General features: G+C 48.4%; 2 protein-coding genes across 7 annotated transcripts in view; both read right to left on the bottom strand.

The window, feature by feature from the left end:
- Positions 1-9,893, bottom strand: part of LOC133116626 (E3 ubiquitin-protein ligase HECW2-like) — a 56,129-nt gene extending 46,236 nt beyond the window's left edge. For 3 of the 4 annotated variants that reach the window (XM_061226406.1, XM_061226410.1, XM_061226407.1), the window contains exon 1: positions 9,138-9,893. The gene's annotated coding sequence lies outside the window, so the exon portion shown is untranslated. The remainder of the gene's footprint in view (positions 1-9,137) is intronic. The other variant, XM_061226408.1, reaches the window with a different exon arrangement.
- Positions 9,894-13,333: 3,440 nt separating this feature from the next.
- gtf3c3 (general transcription factor IIIC, polypeptide 3) lies at positions 13,334-23,444 on the bottom strand. 3 transcript variants are annotated; one of them, XM_061226638.1, is made up of 19 exons: positions 22,999-23,444; positions 22,756-22,846; positions 22,368-22,648; positions 21,978-22,101; positions 21,242-21,433; positions 20,814-20,979; positions 20,098-20,245; positions 19,799-19,937; positions 19,498-19,598; positions 19,195-19,366; positions 18,754-18,782; positions 18,008-18,181; positions 17,513-17,614; positions 17,151-17,286; positions 16,668-16,893; positions 16,150-16,340; positions 15,699-15,823; positions 15,058-15,210; positions 13,334-13,885 (listed from the first exon to the last, which is right to left on the bottom strand). In XM_061226638.1, exons 1-19 carry the CDS (start codon positions 23,095-23,097, stop codon positions 13,763-13,765), a joined length of 2,772 nt encoding a protein of 923 aa, XP_061082622.1. In that variant the 5' UTR covers positions 23,098-23,444; the 3' UTR covers positions 13,334-13,762. The 3 variants fall into 3 exon arrangements, with proteins under 3 accessions (XP_061082622.1, XP_061082623.1, XP_061082620.1); XM_061226639.1 differs by lacking the exon at positions 18,754-18,782 and adding an exon at positions 18,311-18,339; XM_061226636.1 differs by lacking the exon at positions 18,754-18,782 and having other exon boundaries at positions 13,335-13,885; positions 18,008-18,210.
- Between the last annotated feature and the right edge of the window lie 330 nt (positions 23,445-23,774).

Raw genomic sequence — 23,774 nt, 5'->3', positions numbered from 1 at the left:
TGCAGGAAACCTGCAGCATAGCGGGAGCGTTGCCGTGATGTTGTGGAAGCGTTGCTCAAACGCACTGAGCTGAGACGGAGCAGGACAGTGCGCCAGCCCCGCTGCTGTGGGCACTGGGCTGATGATGTCAGCGCTGGTGTCCCTCTGTGCCCCTGATGGAGGTGACTGCAGTGCTGCCCAGCCTGTGCCCAGAGCAGGGACACTGCAGAGCTGCAGATATACACACACACACTCACACACACACACAGAGATACACACACAGATACACATACACACGGATACACACACACACACACACACACACACACACACACACACACTCACACACAGAGATACACACAGATACACATACACACGGATACACACACAGATACACACACACACGGATACACACACAGATACACGCACACACACGGATACACACACACACCCACCCACACACATACACACTCACACACACAGAGATACACTCTCACTCTCACTCTCACACTCACAGATACACACAAACATGCACACTGATACACACACACACACACACACACACACACACACACATACATACATACATACACACACAGATACACACACACACACACACACACACACATACACAAATACGTACACACACACACAGATACACACACATACACACACACACAGACACACAGACAGACACAGACACAGACACAGACACAGACACAGACACAGACACACACACAGACACACACACAGACACACAGACACACAGACACAGACACACACACACACACAGACACACAGACACACAGACACACAGACACACACACACACACACACACACACACACACACACACACACACACACACACACACACAGGCACAATCCACATAAGACAGGACCCAGGAGCTCCTGCTCTGATTTAAGGACACCATGAATCTGGTGTAAATCTGGTGTGGGTGTACAGAGATCAGTCATTTAGGGCTTTGAGCAATATAATCCACAATACCAATAACCCCCAACCCAAAACACAACCCAACACAACCTAACCCTACACAACCCAACACAACACAACACAACCTAACCCACTGAACCCAACCCAACCTCACCCAACTCAACTCAACCCAACTCAACTCAACTCAACCCAACCCAACAAAACCTAACCCCACCCCACCCCACCCCAACCCAACCTAACCTAACCTAACCCAACCCAACCCAACCCAACCCAACCCAACCTAACCTAGCAAAACCTAAAACAACACAACCCAACCCCTCTCCCAAGCTCACCACAGGGGCCCATAGGATGGATGTAGATCCCAAGGGCAGCTGCCCACACAAGATGAGGCCTGACACAGACCAGGGTGGGAGAATGGCACAGCACTCTACAACCAGATGGTTATAATATCCATCCATGGGAGGGACGCAAGCACGTCCCATTCAGGATGCAGTTCCACCACTTATGAATTCTACATGTCAGTGCCAGCACTTTTCGCTGAATCTTGTTTTGTTGATGCTTTTTTAAAATGAAGGGTGTGTCATGTGGAGTCAGTCCAAGGGTATAAAACAGGGGTGCTCAGCAAAGGCCGATCCGTTTAAAGATTTTGTGCCAACTTCTGCTCTTAATAATTTAATTAGCTAAATAACGTCTTCATGAGACATATGCGCCAGTAAAACATCATTTCTAGAGCTGTCAGAAAAGAAAATTAAGGTAATTGGTTGGAACCAAAAGGTCCGGAGTTATGCACCCCTGTACAGGCTGTGACATCCCAATCTGAAGACCTTGGTCCATCACACACTATAATTCCCATATTACAAAGCAGTGAATGCAACCCCTAAATTATCAAACAAACATTCAATCACTTCTTAAAGATTAATTTATTGCGAAGGTTGGGAAGAAAGCTGACCAAAAACAAAATGGCAGACCTGAGGGCCCTTGGTCTCTCCTCACACTCCTCCTGCTTCACAGAACAGTGGGCAGAAGCAGAGATTATACAGTATAATTTGCCTCTATTAGACCACATTTTAACTGTTGAAATAAAAACAACATGTCAAATGTAGATGGGTATGATGGGTTGGTTTAAAACTGCAGTACTGACAGTATGTTCTAGAATGATTGACAGTATGATTGACTTTTCAATAAAGTCTTAAACAAATATGATTTAGCGAGATTTCATTTGATAAAGAGTAGCTGTTATGGTATCTGGAGTAGGAAAAGCAATACTGCAGTACTACTGCATTTGCTATTATAAGCACTTTTAATATGTTGGCACTTTTAATATGCACAAATTCCAAATATGTTTCCAGTTCAATCTCTAGCGGAGACTGTAGGTTCTATGAGCTACTGCAGCATAGAAGCAGCAGGGGGCGCTCTGTAAATCAGCTCAAAACCTCAAAAAAAAAGGCCGGCATAGACTTTCCAGCTCGCCCGCGTCTTCAGGCATTAGCCAATTAACCAATGAGCACTACAAACCCATCCCCACATCAGACCTCAGTCCCATTAATCTTCAACAGAGGGGCGTCTCAGTAAGCAGAGCTGCGATTGGTTATATTTGGGGTGAGGGGCCAGGAAAAGAGCCCCCCCCACACAGACACAGACACAGACACACACACACACACACACACACACACACACACACACACACACACACCCCACCCTGGCCCTCGGTCTTGAGGGCCAATCTGCATCTGTGTCCCGACACGCGCTATTTATGCCCAGTGTAGGAATGCGCTATTTATACCGCCAGGCGTTGTGGCCCCCAGCTCTGACCCACATCTCCCCTCATCTGCGGGGACACTAGTGTGCGTGGGGTTGGAGGGACGGGACACTCTAACGCCAAGAGACCGCGTGGTGGCAAACAGACCCTCGTCAGCCGCGTCCCACTTCTCCGTCAAAAATAGCTTTTCCTGTACGAGACGCTCTGTTTTCACGTCTTGCAACGTTTTCGCGCAACGTTAATGAACTGCTCTTCGTAAGTAGCCTGTTTGCGTTGTGTCTAACGTTTGAGTGAGGCAATTTTGGTAACCCTACAGTACACAGGGAACTTCCACCGTGTTCTGGCGATGTCACGGCGGTGGTGGCCTCGCGAAGCACTGCAGTTTGGCAGGAAAAGCCGGCCCACTATACAGGACACAAATAATCCTAAACAATCACATAAGCTCAGAGAACATGGGGTCTAAGCTCAGCGCAGCGATTCAAACCTGAAAACAATTCTAGGAACCACCCTTTGAGAAGCCGAGCGATGTCTCAGATAAGCTAGCACGTCACTGGCATGCATAGCCTATCGCCTCTGCTGCAGCAGGAGGTCAGGCAAAAGCGCCTACAAAGGGTCTATCTCACGATCGCCCACTGCAAAGGCAGCATCGGTTCCCATAATCTCAGAACTCAGATCAAATGCCGTTGTTGCCTCGGGGGCATCAGTCGATGCTACCCTCCCACACCCCACAGGAAGGGCCAGGGAATGCCCTCGTGTGACGGGTCATTCGAGGGGACTCGTTCCCGGCGAGCGAGCGAGCGTGGGAGCTCTCCTTGTGCGACCCCAGCTGTCAATTTCCGAGTTATTCCCTGCCGTGGAATTCACTTTTCCTGTTGAGCAATGAGCCTTAACCTTTCCTCAAAAACAATGGTTGTATAAGCCCAGGGACAAGGACACACGCACACACGCGAGCAAAACACAAAAGCAAGTGCGCAGGGAAAAGAGACCTCACTTTGAGTCTGTGTGTGCTTGTGCATAAGCATGTGTGTGTGTGTGTGTGTGGCTTGGACTGACACTTGATTATGTGACCAGCTGATACTCCTGATTTATATTATCTATCAGAGGAGCAAAGAGCCTCATCACGGTTCTAACTCACTGCACGTAAGCCCCTTTCTCAAGAAACAACACACTGCTCCACTTTGGAAATCAAACCTGTATCTCCCTGGTCACAAGCTCGGGTCGGTCTGCTTGACCAGGAGGGCTTGCGGGTGCCTTTGCGTCGCGAGTCCCGGAGCCGCTGAAAGCAGACTCATAATGAGAGATGAAAGAGGAGCGCTGAACAAGCGCAGATCAGATCCGCGATTATCGCCATCTCTGTCGCTGTCAGGTCATTTTCTCATCTCCAGGGGCAACGGACTGCACTTCTCTTGCAGTCGGAGGAATTGAGCAGACAGGGAATGACCCGGTGGTCGCCACGGCAATTTCACGGCACCCGCACAGACAGTGCTGGTCCAAAAATCTCACAGCCAGTAAAGCCCATCAAAAAGCATTTCACTCAGCTGGGTGTTCTCACCGTCCTGAAATGTTGGGGTGATGATAAAGATGAATGCAGACACATTGTACAAATAAGCCTTGCTGAAATGATTTTATGAAACGATAATTACTCAGTCAAAACATTTGCAAGGAGGTGACCACTTCTGTGCTAGATCCAGGGCCATTCCATGTTAACAGGAGAATTACAATAGGAGGACCCTCTTCATCCATTTCTGGTGGAGAACCAAAAGATGTGATGGACAAGGTCCGTGTAGCACTTCCCATTGTTAATGCTTACAAAAGGCTTGCCTTGTACTTACATAATTACATTACATGTCATTTAGCTGACACTTTTATCCAAAGCAACATACAGTTAATTAGACTAAGCAGGAGATAATCCACCCTAGAGCAATGTGGGGTTAAGGGCCTTGTTCAAGGGCCAAACAACTGTATGGGTCTTATCATGGCTACACAGGGATAGACCCACTGACCATGCGGGTCCCAATCATGTACCTTAACCACTACGCTACAGGCTGCCCGTAATTGATTGTTTAATCTTTTGAAACATATTGTATTACTGTATTATACTGGGCAATCGTTCAGACATTTTGTCGATGGGGAGTCTCGAGGCTCGATGTCTGCAGTAAATGGGGATAACCAGTCAATGCTGTAGTTTTTGTGAAAATAGTTGGCTGTGCTTTGAAATTAATTCCGTTTTGTTCAGGCTCCAGTTGTCAATCATAAAGCTGAGCTGAGGAGAAGTGCACAGGCAGTCACTTTGCGCAGTTAGTGATGGGCGTGTGATTTGATTACGAGCCCTAACGCAAGCTTACATTTCCCGCAGTGACGGAAATGCAGATTCAAAGTGTGCTCTTCCATCCGGCCCGGTCTCGCCCTCCCCCGTTTAGATTTACACTCTAAATCAGCGTCTCCCAAAGCTGTGGTGATGTCAGGTGCACTGTGCGAAAATTTTTACAAATTCTAATTTTAAAAATTCAAAAGGACCCATGAATTTAAAAAAACCAAATCCAATTCACAAAAGCCGAACTAAATGTCATTAAAATGCATATTGCGTAATTAAAACCCTGAAAGAACACGTAGGCCTACTGTTTGTTAATGTAACATCTACCTCAGTACGTCACTCGCTTTTGAGAGTGTCATGAGATCTTGTGAATCTGCAAAGTGTGCCACAGAAGGAGAAAGGTTGGCAAGACCTGCTCTAAATCAAATCAATGCAAACGTCTCATACCTCAAAGGTGACCTGAATCGACTGAAGATATTTCCTTTGGGGGATAACAGGCGGCACTCAGATAGCCAGACAGCAGAGAGGTGGAGACACAAGAAAGAGTTTTCTACCTGAACCCAACCTCCGGCAGGCCCTTACCATCCCACTGAACCCCCCACTCTAGCTTCACGCAGGTGTCGAGCAACGCTCAGGCAGGGAAGACTCTGCCAGCGCCGTGCGTCTTCGCTGCTGCGTTACACAAAGCCCGGGGAGCCACGACTGAAGCCTCGTAAACAGAAGGTTACAGGATCAAATCTCACACAGAGAGCTGTCATCGCTTCCTCCAGCGAACAGGATGAATCAGAGACGCTCCAGTAAATACCTAGCTCGGTGGATTTGTGTGAGAAAATTGCATGTACCAGAAGTAAGCAAAGGCCGCAGTATTGCTACAGTAAGGCCTTGGCATTCTCCAGGTGAAAGAGGTATTACTACTCGTTTCAATGGAACGGAAAGCTCAGAGTCGTGTGAGAAACAAAGACACCATCTGTAGGTCACGCTTGAAACTCTAGCAAGGAAGAAAAAAACTAAGAAATAAAGGAATGCAGGTTTTATCAAGCCCAGTCAACTAGTGATGGACACATGGAGTTAGTGAGCCAGCTCTCACAAGCTATTACGTGCTATCAGTCATTCCCTGATTTGAACAAACAAGCGACGGCTTCATGTCTATGGTGCATGGCATCACCCTGCCCAATTATAGGGCTGGTGAGGTCTCGCTCCAGCCATGCTGTGTGGTGTACCTCACTCCACAAATCCAGGCCAGGAAAACCTACTGTAAGACCTATAGGGGTTCGGACATGGCGTCCAATTACACTACAGTTCTGACATGGCTTCCAATCAGATAACAGTTCTGACATGGCTTCCAATCAGACAACGGTTCTGACATGGCTTCCAATTACACAACAGTTCTGACATGGCTTCCAATCAGATAACAGTTCAGTTGTGACCTCCAATCAGACAACAGGTCTGATATGGTTCCAATTACACAACAGTTCTGACATGGCTTCCAATCAGATAACAGTTCAGTTTTGACCTCCAATCAGACAACAGATCTGATATGGTTCCAATTACACAATGGTTCTGATATAGCAAGCAATCAGACAATGGTTCTGACATGGCTTCTAATCAGACAATGGTTCTGATATGGTTTCCAATCTGACAATGGTTCTGACATGGCATCCAATCGGATGACAGTTCTGAAATCGGATGGTACAGGCAGGGTGTATAAACTCAATTCTAGGTTTAACACCCTGTAGCCTAGTGGCTAAGGTGCATGCCTGGGACCCAGAAGATTGGTGGTTCAAGTCCAGGTGTAGCCACAATAAGCCCGCATTACTCCAGGGGGGATTGTCCCCAGCTTAGTATAATCAATTGGATAAAAGTGCCAGCTAAAAAAACAAATGATTCAGTTATTTTAAGATAAACATTCAGCGGACCCTGCACCCCTCCAGGACGAGGGGTGGGGATCCATGACTGCTCGTCTGTCTGAAGACCCAACCTCGCTCCAGGAGGGAGGTGTGCTGAAGGGCAAAGAGGAGGAATCCACATACCGGCCCTGGAGTGACTGGGTTTGAGGCCTCCGTTATCTGGTTACAGGCCACGGTATCGACTGCTTCTGCAGGCAGCTCTTACTAAGAGCACATTCCAACACGCGTATCGCAGCTCTTACCCTGGCATGGTTCGCTTGCTCAGTCCACCAGCACTTCCCTCTAAAGCGCATCACGAATAACGGCCCGCGAGCGACACTCGCCGTCAGAGCACACGCGGCTCGCTAGCGGGGCCCACCCAACGGAGACTGCCATGTTTCAACACGGGCTGTTCGGCGAGTCCTCCTCCCGCAACCCACAGAAGAGAGCCCTATACGCCTGAGTTAATGCCTAACGGAGTACGTTCTGCACAGTTTGACAGAGGTATGCTGGAAAATGTCAGGCACAACCGGCTAAAACGGCGCATAACACACCACCCATGTCTGTGACAGAGAGGTGGGGGCAATGAGGCCCTGGGAAGAACCTGTCACTACTGCCCAAGGGAGGCTCGTCGCAGGAAATTCCAAGCCCTGTCAACGCTGTTGTTTCACCTCATTGTTCCTGTCGCACATTGGGTATTTTTAACCCCCCGAACCCCCACCCCTGCAGACCCACTCCCAGGGGAGGCGCTCCACAGTTGCTCAGATCTCCCTCCTCCCCCATCTCAGACCAGCAAATGCTCAACCAATGAGTCAAGCCCTTTCTGCTCAGTCTGCCTCAGCTGCCTGCAAGCGCATTTCCTGCCCTCCCCTCCATCCCTCATCCTTTCCATCCCTCCCTCTCTATACCCCTCTATGCCTCCCACTTTCTCTCTATCCCTCCCTCTCTCCACCAGAGATGGTTCTCGTAGCATTCACAATTGCTTCTGCCAATATGCTTCACTCTTGCAGTAAGGTTATCTTTTGACAGGGGCAGACTTCTCCTGTCAAGACTGCAGGCATAGAGACTAATTAAGCACACTGGTTGTCCTGGAGAGGTTAGGGAAGAAACCAGCCTTGGGAAGAGTTCAGTTTTATGCAGATGACTATGATTTAAAATCAGGGAGTGCAGAGATATGGAAGGGTGTGGGTCTGGCCTCCATGACACCGCCCGAGAACAGAAGCCAGGGCAAAAGATTGTAGGCTATTTCCGTTTTGTACTTGAATTCCAAGTGCGGTTAGCTCAAGTCGGAGAGGACCAATGAGAATGATATGACTGTAGCCGCCTGACAGGTTACTCGTCATTTTAGAAGCCAAAATGAGAATCGTGTCAGCCTTGGAGATGGGAGAGATGGAGGAGAATGCTCCTATCAGTCCCGAGAAGTTTCTCACTGATCCCTGCTACCGTCCGCGTCAGATTTGAGAAACCCATCGACTCTGTTCCTCCCCGCTGCGTCAGTCTCGAATGCCCCTGGTCATGCTGTCACCGCTCCACTCTCCGATAAGACTCAATATCAACACCACTAATGATCATTGTCACTTAACATCACTTAACAACAGTGCCACCGTATTGTTTATGCATTACACCCACTGACTGGCACAGTGTATGCATTTACCGTAGCATACAGACATATTGACAGATAAATAAATAATGACCGGTTTTCAAACCTCTTGCGTGCCGATGGCCAAAATCCTGATGAATTAAACTGCAAAGCGTGTTATTGTGGTGCCGGTTAACAGGCACACCGAAATGCATAACATTGCGCTTGTCATGAGAAAATTGGATACCTCACAGCCATCACTAGTGTCCGCCACAGAGTTACTTAGGGAATTCCCTCTTTGATTTTGTAGCTATGTATTTATTTGTTTGGACCAGTGTGTCAACACACAAGAGTAGGCTACAGTTCATTGTCATTTAGGCTACGCTACAGTCAACAAACTAAAGCGCTTTATTTTTGTTTATTTCCTTATTTATGTACGTATTGCAAAGCGGGTTTCCCACGCATAACAGTCAACTGAACGGCAAAACAATGTAAATGCGGGGTTGGTTACATTTTACAACTCACCATAGGCCTAATAAACATCGCCTTCATCGGTTGCGAGCTGAATTATGAGTATATCTTTGTACTGTATCTACCAAAAAACAATACTGGGAATTTAAAATCAAAGCAAGCAACGCATTACGTAAGCACACACCTCACCACTTACCCTCGGAGGGACGTAAATCCACGGAAAGAACAAATAAAACAACAGTGTTCAGTAGCACCGCTTGACTTAAAATGGTTGCGTGACTGTTTTAATAAGATACCGAATTTCTTCATTGTAATTCCTGTTCAGAATCGGGGTCGCTTGCGATTAAGGTGGGCCCAGCCCTGCCCAGGCAGCCGAGAGTCAGCCGTGATCCAGCGCTCGCAGACCGTAGCAACGTCTCCCTCAATAGGCTACCATCAAGGATTTTACAACACCGTTAGCCGAGGTTGCAAGGCTGGGGGTGATAGGCTATAGCCTACCTGTTATAGCTATTTCGCTATGTACTGGTTCCGTAATCGTGTTCGGTGATGAACAGAAAGCTGGGCCAGTCTCCCCAACATAGCTCAGCTCATCTTTTATTTATTTTGAAGACCCCGTATCCGCCCGTCCGTTTCCGCTTCTGCAGCAACAGTAGCTCGTTCTTGACAAGAATATTCGGGGCTTGATCTGTACCGATGATGGCCCAAAACACTGCGCTATATCCAGTCCATTTCGTGTGTATGAAGACGCACATTAAGAAAAGAGATATGGACTAGAAATGCGTCTCATCCAGTTTTTTCTCTCATATGTGTAAATATTTCGAGAAATATTCTTCTTCTTATAGCCTTCAGCCTTCCCGTTAAAAAGACGAGCGTTGCCCGTGGCTATCTTGTGTTGCCTGGACCCGCAGCATCCGTTTTTTTCGAACTGCTTGACGTGTTCCTGTGTGTGAACGACTGTTGAGGCAATGAGAGGGGATAGACCAAGCCCGCAGAGAGAGGGAGGGGGGTTGGGGGCTAGCGGGCCCCTGAAAACAAGGTCCTTTTATTTAGCCTACCTCGCAGCAAGATACATATTGTGCGCTTGTTCGCCAGGACTCCACTTAGCCCATTGTTTATTGATCCTATGAAGTTGTCATAAGACGTGGTTTCTTCTGCGATTTCGCCTTGTCACGTGATACAATGGCGCAATTCTTGACACCGTCAGGATTTATTTCTAGATGATAACCTTTATTGTATTGTCTACAATTTTGCCATGTGCAGTGCTAATTAAGCTGAATTTCGCCTCTTCGCAAGTAAAGCAGATTGCGAGCAACACTCAAAAATAAAGTGACAGTGGAGGTAGCCTACGTTTTTATCAAATGTACCCTGAAAATACAGAAATATTCTCTTTGGGTACAAATGAGTACGTTTCCAAACAAAATAGGAAACATTAATTATATATTGCTGGCTAGGGGTACAATTTTATGCGACAAGCATTTGTACCTTTTATGCACTTTTTGTACCTTTATGTCTGAGGGTGAAGGTGTAACTGTATGGAGTGGTAGCCTAACTAATCTGTCATTTTATATTTTATATGAAATTGGTACCATGGTCATATTTTAATGAACATACATTGCTGCAGCCAACAATAAAATACCCAGCCCTTTGCGTACATCTACAGCCTGGGTCTGATTGCATGCAAAAAAAGATCTGTCGACTAACAGATGTGAATCTGGAGCAAAATCAGACAAGCATGAATGCAGAGTATGGAGAGTATGCAGAATAATACAAATTATGGCCACATCTATTAGCTTTAAACAATGCCGAATTTAAGGCCTGACAATACTCTCGAAACGTATTGGTTTGACAGTAAAATTACTGAAGCTGCGACTATTACTACCTGCACTGAAGTAGCCTTCTCGTTCGAGCCAGTACGTCAGTTCCAACTTGCAGAACAAAATAGTATGTTAGTGACCCCCAATGGTTGTTTCCATAACAGCATCTCAATCTACAGTAACACGCTTTTTCATAAAACTGGAGACCTGCCTTTGTCAGAATGGAAATCAATAGGGAAAATGGATCACAAAGGCAGCAATTAATTTTTTTGTTTGACAGCGTCCGATAAGAAAATCCATCATGTTGTATAAGGGAGTGCCAGAGACTGGTGCCCCCGGAAACTAAGAAAGAAGATTCGCCTACAGCAGCCTGGGTCGTGAGGTAATTAACTCATGTAGTCTATAAGAATTCATCCAGTCTGATCTGTGTTAGATCTGCTCTGCATACTGGCTCATAACTTAGCCTGACGGAGCCGTTCGTCGCGACTGCTTGAATTGATTTTGCTCTTGTATTGGAGCGTGTTCGAAGCTCAAATGTTCACAGTTTTTTATCCACTGTTGAATATGGCCAAAGAAAATGGTGACGCACAAACCAAAATACCAAAACTTTAGCACCAATTTTTTTGCACATAACTTGAGCGTTATCAGTGGTCAAATGCTTCTCGTACGCATGCAATTTATTCACATTTACAGAGGTGCAATTCCACTGTGACTGACGTTACAACTGCTGGATATTTGGGTGGTGAAGCCCAATACACCTACATAATAGAGACTGATACGAGTTATTGACACCTAAGGGTTATAAAAGCACATGTCAGTCTTTTATGTATCTGTATTGGGCTTTACCACCCAAATATCGTAACGTCGTAACGTCAGTCACAGTGGAATTAGACAGAACAATACAATTACAGAGGCCACACCGTTTTGAAATGGCGTACCCTATAACTATGACAGCCAGAGCCTGTAAGTGGGTTTGGGCATTATTAATTAAATGCGTGCAGCTTTTTGAAAGTGAGACTTGGTCCTTCAGGCAAATCAATGTTATTGTGTAATTAATGCCCAGACATGTGCGCATTCACCCAGTCACCATAGCAGCTTTTGTTTAATGACGGTCAAAGTAGGCCAAGTAAATTCCTTTAATACTGCATGAACCATGCGCAGTCTGTTCATTCATGCGTAATAAGCATTCGGTTCATTTTGTATAAATATATTTTAATCGCCTTCTACTTTTATTGCGGCGTCCATATAGGCTTCATGCTTTACATTTTGTATGCTCATATTCAGCAATAACTACATAATATTTGATATTTTCTTTTTTGTAAATGTGTGCGGAAAGAGGAAAGGAAAAACTCTGGTGATTCCTCTTCCTTCAGTGTCAGACTGTGTCGCTCAGGCGAGGTGTCTAGTTTGCCGTCACGGAGATTGAACTAGACTCATGAGAAGCTCAAATCTGGGCAGGCGCCAGATCGCAGCACGCACACTTCCAAGATCTGCAGACCCCGCTGCTAAAATGTACAGCGTTCATCAAAAGCTCGCGGCGATAAAAAACAAGCTGTGACAAAGCGGACAGAAACGCTTACAAATCCCACGGCTTATGAAGGCCAGGTCCTCCCTCGCCCGCCTGAGAACTTGGCCACCGTATGGGTAGCTCGTTTGTCAGACATAATGACATTTGTGGTGCGCGGCACTCACTGTATCACTGCGTTAGTGAGCTCGAGGACGCTTTGATATTACTGTTAATATGTCAATAAGTTTGATGAGTATAACGACGACATTAGCCATCCACCATGACCTTCTCAGTCACCAGACATGAACCCGATACAGAATTTATTGGAGATTCTGGAACCACATACTGTACGAGACAGCCTTTGGCCCATTGGCTGCCTCAAGGAAGATCATTATTATCATTATGCTGCATCCAGTTGCTGGTACATTCCATTCCACAGCAGATGCAAGCTGTTCTGAGGGCATGTTCTGGTCCAATGCCCTATTGAGTGAGTTCATATAGTTGTTTCCACCATTTGCATCAGTACAGTATAGAGTATATAAATACACTCAAAATCCTTAACATGTTAAACACAGCACTCTCACAACAAACACACATTCAGCATAATACACTCAAAATACTACATACACTCCTCATACTTGACACATTCAACAACACTCAGAACACAACCCCGCTGAAAAAACCCCAGCTAAATCTAGGTTTTGAAACAGCTGGTAGCTGGTTGACCAGTTAGACCAGCTCTCTAACTCAACATGGTTTGACCAGCTTAAGCTATATTTTGAAACAGCTGGTAGCTGGTATTTCAAGCTGGTCATAGCTGGATTTTAGACCAGGGAACACACTCAAAACACAACATATATGACATACAGTAACATACTCAAAATAAAACATTTGAGACAAAACTCAAGATGCCACAGAAATGCAGCACAACTCTCACAACTACACAGAACCAACATGTCAAATGTGTGTTGTGTTTCGTTGAATGTGTGTGTTGAACGCGTGTATTGTATTGAAAGCGTTGTGCATTGAGTGACCTATACACAATTGCATATAACACGTCTGACAAATTTTATTTTACAATGACTTCCTTTTAAAAAAAAAATAGAAAAACTTTCTCTTTTTTTACAAAGGTTTAGTAGAGTACAGGTAAACCAATAATCACTGGAGCGCAACTCCATGACCTTGGGATGTAAAACATTACTCTGCTCTTCGGTGGTCACAAGGGACAAAAGGGAGAGTTGCAGACCTATGTTCAGTCCAGGCCCGTGTACAGTAACGGTGAAAGACTGTACTTTATCCCTTTAGACACTAGTCAAAGTCTGGCAGGCCACTCGGTTCGTAACACGATTTGGTGAAAATTCCCAGGAATCTGTGCTGGAGTATATTCCATAAAGAGTTGGTCTCTCCGACCCCTCCTTCCCGTTCCCGTTCCACGGGTGTAGCATGGGTCGGAGGGTACAGGCTCAGTGCTGCGATGGAGCTGGGCGGTAGACGGCCGCGTCAGATGGAGCAGTAGGTGTATAGCAGGTGGCGTACCATCTCTTTGTTACCGCTGGCCTGGTATATGAGCGACAGGTTGTAGGCGATTTCTCGACTCAAGTCTACCTGGTCATCCTCAATACCCTGCAGGTTAACACGAGGGGAGTGAGTGAGCGAGCGAGTGAAAGAGAAAGAGGAAGGAAGAGATGGGGTATAGAAGTGATTGAGGATGGACTGGACAGAACATAGAAGCTTACAGTATTTTGATAACTGAAGTGATTTGTGTTCTTGATTTTGCGGTCTCAGAGTAGAGCATTAGTTGTATGTAGCATTTGTGGACTATTTACTATTACATTTACAGAATCACACTAAATGTCTATACTGTTATTCTTACTATACTGGCTCTGGTGTTTATGTACCTTTTAATTTCACTTTAAAAACACCATACTTGGTGGTTATACCAGATCTGCCTCTATAGTTACTGTGTGAGTGTCTGTGAGTGTCTGTGAGTGTGTTAGTGTGTGAGTTAGTGAGTATGCACTTGTGACTATCCGTATCTGTATATCTTTGTGTGTGCATGTGTAAGAGCCGTGTATGTGTTTAGGTGTGTAGGAGCCGTGTGCATGTGTAAGAGCCGTGTATGTGTTTACGTGTGTAGGAGCCGTGTGCATGTGTAAGAGACGTGTACGTGTGTAGGAGCCGTGTGCATGTGTAAGAGACATGTGTACATGTGTAGGAGCCGTGTGCATGTGTAAGAGCCGTGTATGTGTTCACGTGTGTAGGAGCCGTGTGCATGTGTAAGAGACGTGTACGTGTGTAGGAGCCGTGTGCATGTGTAAGAGACATGTGTACATGTGTAGGAGCCGTGTGCATGTGTAAGAGCGGTGTATGTGTGTACGTGTGTAGGAGCCGTGTGTATGTGTAACAGCTGTCTGTACGTGTGTAGGAGCCGTGTGCATATGCAAGAGACGTGTACGTGTGTAGGAGCCATGTGCATGTGTAAGAGACATGTGTACGTGTGTAGGAGCTGTGTGTACGTGTATAGGTGCCGTTTGTGGGTACCTCCAGCGAGGGTGAGGGGGTGTTCAGGGCCTTCTGGTAGTAGTGTACATGTGTAGGAGCCGTCTGTATGTGTAAGAGACATGTGTACGTGTGTAGGAGCCGTGTGCATGTGTAAGAGACATGTGTACGTGTATAGGAGCCGTGTGCATGTGTAAGAGACATGTGTACATGTGTAGGAGCCATGTGCATGTGTAAGAGACATGTGTACGTGTGTAGGAGCTGTGTGTACGTGTATAGGTGCCGTTTGTGGGTACCTCCAGCGAGGGTGAGGGGGTGTTCAGGGCCTTCTGGTAGTAGTGTATGGCCAGGTGGGTCAGCCCCAGCTGATGCAGGGCGCGGCCGATGTTGTACAGGCTCTCCTGGGAGTGGCCCCGGAGCTCTGAGTACCGCGTCAGGAAGGTGAAGCCCTGACAGACACGGGGGTAGGTACCATGCGTGAAGCGCAGAAACACACACATTTCTCACGTGTTCAAGCTTTTCATTTGTGTCCCATACTGATCCAAGTAAAACTATTGCGAATTTGGTAGAAGTAGACATATTTCGGGGTCTAACTGCTATTTTTCTGAGCCGTTTGTAAATGTGATGTGACGTATGTTTTTGCATCATAATTATCAGGTGCGTTGCGAAAGCTGACCACAGGGGGGTGGGGGGGGGGGGGGGGGGATTGGACAGGGTTAGGGTTTGGACACTGCTCTTTGCCAACGTGTTATTATTTGGTAATTACGTTTGGTAATTCAAGCACCAGTGTAGCCACAATAAGATCCGTGCAGCTGTGGCCCTTGAGCATGGCCCTTAACCCCACATTGCTCCAGGGGGGACTGCTCCCCTGCTTAGTCTAATCAACAGTAAGTGGCTTTGGATAAAAGCGTCATCTGAAATAACTCATGTAACTGACCTGCAGCAGGAGCGGGTGCCGCTTGATGACGAACTTCTGCGAGGCCATGTGGAAGAAGGTGAGGCCCACACACAGGCTGTAGAGCGGCTCGTTGGGTTTGGAGCGGAAAGCCTGCATGTACTGCCCTGCACACAGTGTTATCAGAGTGAATCACGGTCAGTGTATCCATGCGAAACCCCGCACTGATCTTCACACATACAAACTGTGAATTCAGTGCACTAAGCAATTCATATCGCAGTCATTAACACAGGAGTGTGTTTCCACCGGCATACTGTAGTTCGAAGCCGTATGTGCAGTGTTTATGCACACGTACCCAGCGCGTGTTTGAAGCCGTATGTGCAGTGTTCATGCACACGTACCCAGCGCGTGTTTGAAGCCGTATGTGCAGTGTTTATGCACACGTACCCAGCGCGTGTTTGAAGCCGTATGTGCAGTGTTCATGCACACGTACCCAGCGCGTGTTTGAAGCTGCCCGAGACGAAGCCGTTGTGTCCGTTGAGCACACACAGCGCGTGGTTGTCGGGGTTCTTCAGCAGCAGACGCAGGCAGAAGCGGTGGTGCCGCACGTCCTGAGAGTGGATGGTCACCTGGTTGAAGATGTTCCACAGCTGAGGCCGGTCCACGTTGTCCATCAGCTTCAGCCTGTAGAGCGCAGACGCGCGCACACACACATATGCACGCACAGACACACACAAATTACAGACTCCACACTGTACCCACGATATACACACCACTATAACAGCAATATACATACACCATGATAACAGCCGTATACACACACACACCCCACTATAATAACCATATACACACACCAAATTAACAGCCATAAACATGGTTTCTCTTACATACACATAAATATATGCAAACGCAGGCTCCACTGCCTGCTACACACACCAGTGTATATATATCACACACACAGTCAGACACACACACACACGCACGCACACACACACACACTCCGGACCCGACCTTATGTAGTTATAGGCTGTCCTGAAGTTGCGGTCCAAGATGGTGGCCGACAGGCCGAAGTACTCCAGCTCCTTCCTCTTCACGCGGTCGTCGTAGAAGGAGTAGTACTCCAGGGAGGAGTCCACCAGGAGCTCGGCCTCCTCGTAGCGGTGCAGCTCACACAGCACCACGATGGTGCGCAGCAGCAGCTGCCACCAGTCCTCCTTCGACAGCACGTTCGTCTTCCCTGGGAGAGGGAGGGCATGAGGGGTGTGTGTGCATCCCGGGCAGAGAAGTGGACCCCCGCAGTCAGGGAAGTGATATATGTGTGTGTGTGTGTGTGTGTGTGTGTGTGTGTGTGTGTGTGTCCCAGTCAGAGAAGTAGGCCCCCGCAGTCAGGGAAGTGGTGTGTGTGTCCGAGTCAGAGAAGTAGACCCCCATATTCAGGGAAGTGGTGTGTGTGTGTCTAAGGCAGGGTAGTAGACCCCCAGTCAGGGAGGTTACCTATAACGTCCAGGTAAGCAGCCTCCTGGTCGTCGATGTCAGAGACCTTGTCGCAGGACACCTTGACGAGGTAGAGGCGCTTCTCTCCAGAGCGGGAGCTGGACACCAGACACACCTGGGCCCTGTTCATCGCCACCTGGACACGCGAATGAAGGGATGGAAAGAGTGAGAGAAAGGGGGAGTCAGAATGAGACGAATGAGGAGAAAAAAAATAAAGCATCACAGTTTTTGACCTTAGATGGGTGCACTAAGTCCTCACTATGTGCCCAATGGGACAGAAGGAGTGATTTTACACATTACTGCATTGTGGGGACCGTGCTGATACACAGCTGAAGTGTGAAAGAAGACAGAGGAGCAGGGACCTTCAGGAACATGGCCAGCATGGTCAGCACCGTGTCGATGTAGTCCTCCCGCCTGCCCTGAGAGTTCAGCAGGGTGGAGCGGTGGAGAAGCAGCTTCAGCTCCTGCATACACACACACACACACACACACACACACAGAGCATGGGGTCAGAATACACATACGAGAAACACACACACACAGCATGGGGTCAGAATACACATACGAGAAATATACACACACACAAACAAACCATACACGCACGCATGCACGCACGCAAACACACCATGGGGTCAGAATACACAAATGAGAAACACACACATACAAACAAACAAACCATACACACACACACACACACACACACACACACAGCATGGGGTCAGAACATACATATGACAAACACCCGCAAAAACACAAACACACACGACATGACACATACGCACACACACAGAAAGATACATAAAAGGCATGCCCAGAAAAACACGCTGACTGGGGGTTGTGGCGCCCCCTGGTGGTACCTGCTGCGCTGCGGCGGAGTCCTGGGCCAGCGTGTCAGGGTCGTGCATGGGCTCCAGGGCCTGCAGGGCCTGCTCAGGGTGCCCCAGCTGCTGCTGCAGCGTGGAGAGGGTCAGCCGGGCCTCCAGGTGCAGGGGAGCCATCTCCACCACCTTAATGTAGCTCTTCACTGCCACCTCCATGTGCCCCAGAGCCTTTAGACACTCTGTGTACACACACACACACCTTACTGTCTACGCACACACACACACACGTTACTGTATACACACACACACACACACCTTAATGTAGCTCTTCACTGCCACCTCCATGTGCCCCAGAGCCTTCAGACACTCTGTGTACACACACACACACCTTACTGTCTACACACACACACACACACACCTTACTGTCTACACACACACACACCTTACTGTCTACACACACACACCTTACTGTAGCTTTTCACTGCCACCTCCATGTGCCCCAGAGCCTTCAGACACTCTGTGTACACACACACACACAGACAGACCTTACTGTACACACACACACACCTTACTGTAGCTCTTCACTGCCACCTCCATGTGCCCCAGAGCCTTTACACTCTGAGTACACACACACACACCTTACTGTCTACACACACACACACACACACACACACACACACACCTTACTGTCTACACACACACACACACACACCTTACTGTCTACACACACACACACCTTACTGTCTACACACACACACCTTACTGTAGCTTTTCACTGCCACCTCCATGTGCCCCAGAGCCTTCAGACACTCTGTGTACACACACACACACAGACAGACCTTACTGTACACACACACACACCTTACTGTAGCTCTTCACTGCCACCTCCATGTGCCCCAGAGCCTTTACACTCTGAGTACACACACACACACCTTACTGTCTACACACACACACACACACACACACACACACACACACACACACACACACCTTACTGTACACACACACACCTTACTGTAGCTCTTCACTGCTACCTCCATATGACCCAGAGCCTTCAGACACTCTGTATGTATGTACACACACACACTTTACTGTCTACACACACACACACACACACACACACACACACACACACACACACACACACACACACACACACCTCCATATGCCCCAGAGCCTTCAGTCTCTGTATGTATGTATATGTTGAAGCACTGTGGGCGTACCCGCGTGTCGCAGCCACACCACGGCCAGGTTGTATCTCTCGGAGCAGACGAGCGCAGACAGCAGCGGCAGGGCCGAGCCGTACTCGCCCTCGTCCAGGAAGGCCTCGGCCACGTCCAGGTACAGGTCCCCCAGCTCCTCCGGGCTCTGCTCCATCAGCGCCGTCAGCATGGGCTGCAGCACAGAGACCGGCATACACAGGGTCATACACAGCCTAAATCTGAGATACTAACCCTTTCAGTCCCAAGAAAAGGCCGCACGCACACATGCACACGCACCAGCCCTGAGAGGGTGCGTTCTCTCACCTCCAGAGGCTTGAACATGTGCTGGTGGATCAGGCAGACCATCAGCTTGATCCTGATGTCCACTGGGATGTGCTCTGGGATCTGGACACTCTGAACCTCCCCTGAGGAGGAACACAGCGAGGGTCAGGCCAGTGTGTCTGGAGGGGTTATAATGCCTTATAACTATTCATGTGCAGCTCCCAAGCCTTCTCTACCCTTCCAGTGCCCCCCCAGTGCCTCCCCAGTGTATCCCCAGTGACTCCCAGCCCACAGTTCTGGCACCACCACACGGTTTGGCCTGGTAGAAACCATGCATATGCACCTTCCAGTTCGTCCTGCGGTTTCTCTCCCTCCTCGGGTTTCTCCGGCCCGGTCTCTCCAGCCTGGTCCGGAGGCCCCCCCGCTGGTTCCCGTTTAGACTGGTCTCTCAGCATCACGATGCCGCAGAACTGCACCAGCACCTGGGAACGAGCGAAATGGACTGACCTCTGCTGTCTCACAGCTAGTGTCTGACTGTCAGCGCACCAGAATACTGCCTTCTTACACACACACACACACACACACGCATGCACACGAACGCACACGCACACACTAAGTGCTGATGACTCCCACAGGGCTCACCTGCAGGGCCTGGGAGTGCTGGTGGTTGGCGATGTAGAGCTCGGCGGCCATGTTGACGGACTCGTGCGTGACGAGGTCGGGGTAGCGGGACAGCGCCTCCTCCATCACCCCGATGGCAGCCGTCAGGTCGCTGGTCTCGTAGTAGCTCCTGAGACACAGAGCCAGGCGGCCGGGTCAGAACAGAGCCAGGCGGCCGGGTCAGAACAGAGCCACGCGCCCGGGTCAGAACAGAGCCACGCGCCCGGGTCAGAACAGAGCCAGGCGGCCGGGTCAGAACAGAGCCACACGGCCGGGTCAGAACAGAGCCACACGGCCGGGTCAGAACAGAGCCAGGCGGCCGGGTCAGAACAGAGCCAGGCGGCCGGGTCAGAACAGAGCCAGGCGGCCGGGTCAGAACACGGCCCGCCTCCTCTGACCTCCCACATGTATCACGCTCTCATTTCAGTCTGACGTTTTTATACAGAGCTAAATAAATCACAGGAAGCCCAAATACTTTGACGCTTCAAAGTCACAGACTTTCCTATTTTGCGAGGCTGAAGTGTGTGTGCGCAGCGTGAGGAGTTTGTGTTGTGCTGTATTGTGTGCGTGTGTGTGTGTGTGTGTGTGTGTAATAAATATACTTGTGCGTGTGTTTGTGTGCGCATGTGTGTCCCATTCTGTGCATGTGCCTATGTGTGTTTGTGTGTCGTTGCATGCGTGTGTGGAAGCGCACTGACTTGGCCATGTCGCGGGACAGCTGCATGAAGTGCTCCCCGTCAGTAGGGGGCAGCAGACTGAGCAGCCGGCGGTACCCATCCATGGCCTGCTTGTGCTCCCCGATCTGCTCGTACAGCGTGGAGCGCTCCCACAGGTACCGCACGTTAGTGCTGTCGTACTTAATGGCTGGGGGGAGAGAACGAGAGCAGAGAGAAAGGAGAGAGCGGGGAGAGGAGAAATTCAGGAGGGAGAGAGAGAAGAGAGGGGATTTACTTGGCATTAACACAAAGTAAATAGCTCAAATGTAGAACAGTGGAAATTCACATCCATACAGTCCACAAATGAGAAGAGCCACGAGCATGCTCTGCCACCCTGGAGCATCTGACAGTGTGGGTCTAAGTCGGCTCCGTGTCCCTGAGACTCAGGTCGGGTAGGGGGAGGCTCTCACCCTTAGAGTAGCAGAGGATGGCCTGCTTGATGTTGTCCTGCTCCAGAGACATGTCAGCCAGCTTTACCCACTCCTCGCAGTCGCTGGGGTTGAGGTGGGCGGCGATCAGGCCGAACTGCAGGGACTTCTCCATGTCGCCCAGGTCCTCGTAGATCATGGCCAGGGTGGAGAAGGGCTCGTAGGCCAGCGGGGCTAGCAGGGGTAGGACACACGCGGGGTCAGAGATGTGCCGTAGCGTGCAGGGGGATATGTAGAACAGTACGGGGGCAGTTTAGGAGGAAAAAGTATGACAGAGGTGAAGAGGGGGAGAAGGAGAGGTCAGGTACCAGGGATAAGGAGAGAACATGGAACAGCAAGAGAAGAGATATGACCCAGCGACTTGATTTAATCAGATGAAATCTTACTCATGCATAACACTGTCAAGAACAAGTTTCACACTGAAGGCAGTTACCTCGTTGCTTTTAACTTTCAATCAGTTCCTCCCTGCTGTGAGTATGTATGGACCACAAAAACCAGTGGAATGACATATACAATGAATTTCACATTAAAAACACAAAAAGGGCTATTGTCCTAGAGGTTTGCAACAGCAAAGACATCTGTCTGCCTCTCCTCTGGTGGTTGACAGATTGCTTTTTACTACCCGATGGCAGAACAAGCTCACTCCCCTCTGTTACCAACACCACGTGCTCTGGGATGATCTCACTGTGTTAAATAAAGAGGAGTGACTGCAGCTCACCCTGCCGGATGATCTCCATGCACATGGTGATGGCGTCCTCCTTCTCTCCACGCGCATAGCGGATGTTGGCCTCTCCCATGAGGCCCCTCAGGGCCCGGGGAAGCTTGCTGCGGTGCCTCCTCTCCTGTACACACACACAAAAACGCATATACATACACACACATACATACACCCGCACGCACACACATACATACACCCAAACAGCATTATGAGAAATCAGAAACAAACTACTTTGAGTTTGTTTACTTAGAGGAAATATTACACCGAAAAATAGTTTACTACTGAGGCTCTAAAATGTATTTATTAGGGCACTTTGTTTTTACTGGACATTTGCTTGAGCTTTATGTCATAGCTGTATGGTGCCCAGACACCCCCACACACAGCCCTCACCCTCATCATCTTCTTGTTCTCGCGGTTAAGCTCCATCTCCAGGGCGAAAACATCCCCTGCTGAGGGGAAGTCACTTTGCTCCTCCCCCTCCTTCGCTGCCACCGCCACCTCGCCCTCCTCATCCTCCTCCTCTTCTTCTTCTTCTATACCTCCATCACCGTCCTCATCATCCTCATCATCATCGTCGTCGTCATCATCCTCTATCAGTTCCTCAACCTCGTCTTGGAGCATGGAGGAAAAGGCTTTATGAATGCCGGGGCTCACCCCTTCTTCCAGCCCCTCTGAAAGGCAAGAGAAGAAATGCGTCAGGCACAACTTTCAAGCGCAAGGCTGCGTTCAGCATGTCGATACGACCGAGTTCCTGAGACGGGGAGGCAGACAGACGCACCTGTTCGCCGCTTGCGAGTTCTCCGGGTGCCACTGGACGTGCTGGGGAAAGGATCATCAGGTGGAACCCCATCCTCTTCACCTAAGGTCGCCTGAAAGAGAATGAGGGAAAACTCAGCCTTTGACATTCATTAATAGTAGCCGGGAAACACTGTGGTGTAGGGTTATGACGAGCTTAACATGTTAGCAATCATGCAAGGCAAAAGCTTAATCATTTGGTCAGTAAGGAAACGTAAGACTTTACCTTCTCCTTGGATTTTCGCTCTTCTCTCTGTTTTTCAAATTCTTCAAATGAGATTTTGCCTTCTAAATAGTCAATTAGTTCCGGATTGAATCCCGACATTATGCACAGAAATAGCACAACGAAACTTCAAATTCTGCTGTGGGCTACAAACACAATAACAAGCCGGCTTGTTATTGTGTTTGTTCAGCTAAGTGACAGCTACCTAACTTACAGAAGATTATTTACTTTTCATTACATTGCCTGGGCTGCAAAATTAAACGATACATTAATATGCATTGGTATCATTAGCTTATTTTTATACCATTGGAAGTCTTGATTGAAGTAGATCAGTTAAGTAACTATGCGGCATTACCAACTGAATGCTATTTTGATCGGTAGAGTAGCTGCTCTTAACAGTGTGGACAACTCACGCTTGCAAATTAAGCCCAGTAGGAAGTCTCGCGAGAAATGCAAGTCCTCACACAAATACCTTCCCCCCCTGCATCCAATAGTGCATTCATTCGTTCCGTTCGCTACAAAGTTATTTTTAATTGTGGGTTATTCAGAAGAGTGCCATCTAGCGATTTGTTTTTTCAAGGTCATCATAATAGTTATAGTTGTTCCACGAGGGATGACAGGACATAGGGAAATACGGGTCAAAGGTCTTATCCAGGACTATTGGGATCTCTATAGAGTTGCGATAGTGAAATGTATGCCATCATGTGTTAACTTGGAAATGTTTTCATAACAGGGTATCAGGCCAAACAAGTTCAGCTCTATAAACTGCACATACTGTG

This window comes from Conger conger, chromosome 17 (assembly GCF_963514075.1).
Source record: "Conger conger chromosome 17, fConCon1.1, whole genome shotgun sequence".
Taxonomy (NCBI): Eukaryota; Metazoa; Chordata; class Actinopteri; order Anguilliformes; family Congridae; genus Conger; species Conger conger.
The sequence above is the reverse complement of the archived record's forward strand: the minus strand, read 5'-3'. Positions and strand labels throughout refer to the sequence as shown.

Coding starts and splice junctions, on each gene's coding strand:
- gtf3c3 (XM_061226638.1), bottom strand. CDS start 23,097: ATGTCGGGATTCAATCCGGAACTAATTGACTATTTAGAAGGCAAAATC. Junction 18,182..18,753: donor AGGCTCTGGGGCACATGGAG/GTGGCAGTGAAA, acceptor GGGCACATGGAG/GTGGCAGTGAAGAGCTACAT. Junction 13,886..15,057: donor CCCCCTCACCCTCGCTGGAG/GTACCCACAAAC, acceptor GTTAACCTGCAG/GGTATTGAGGATGACCAGGT.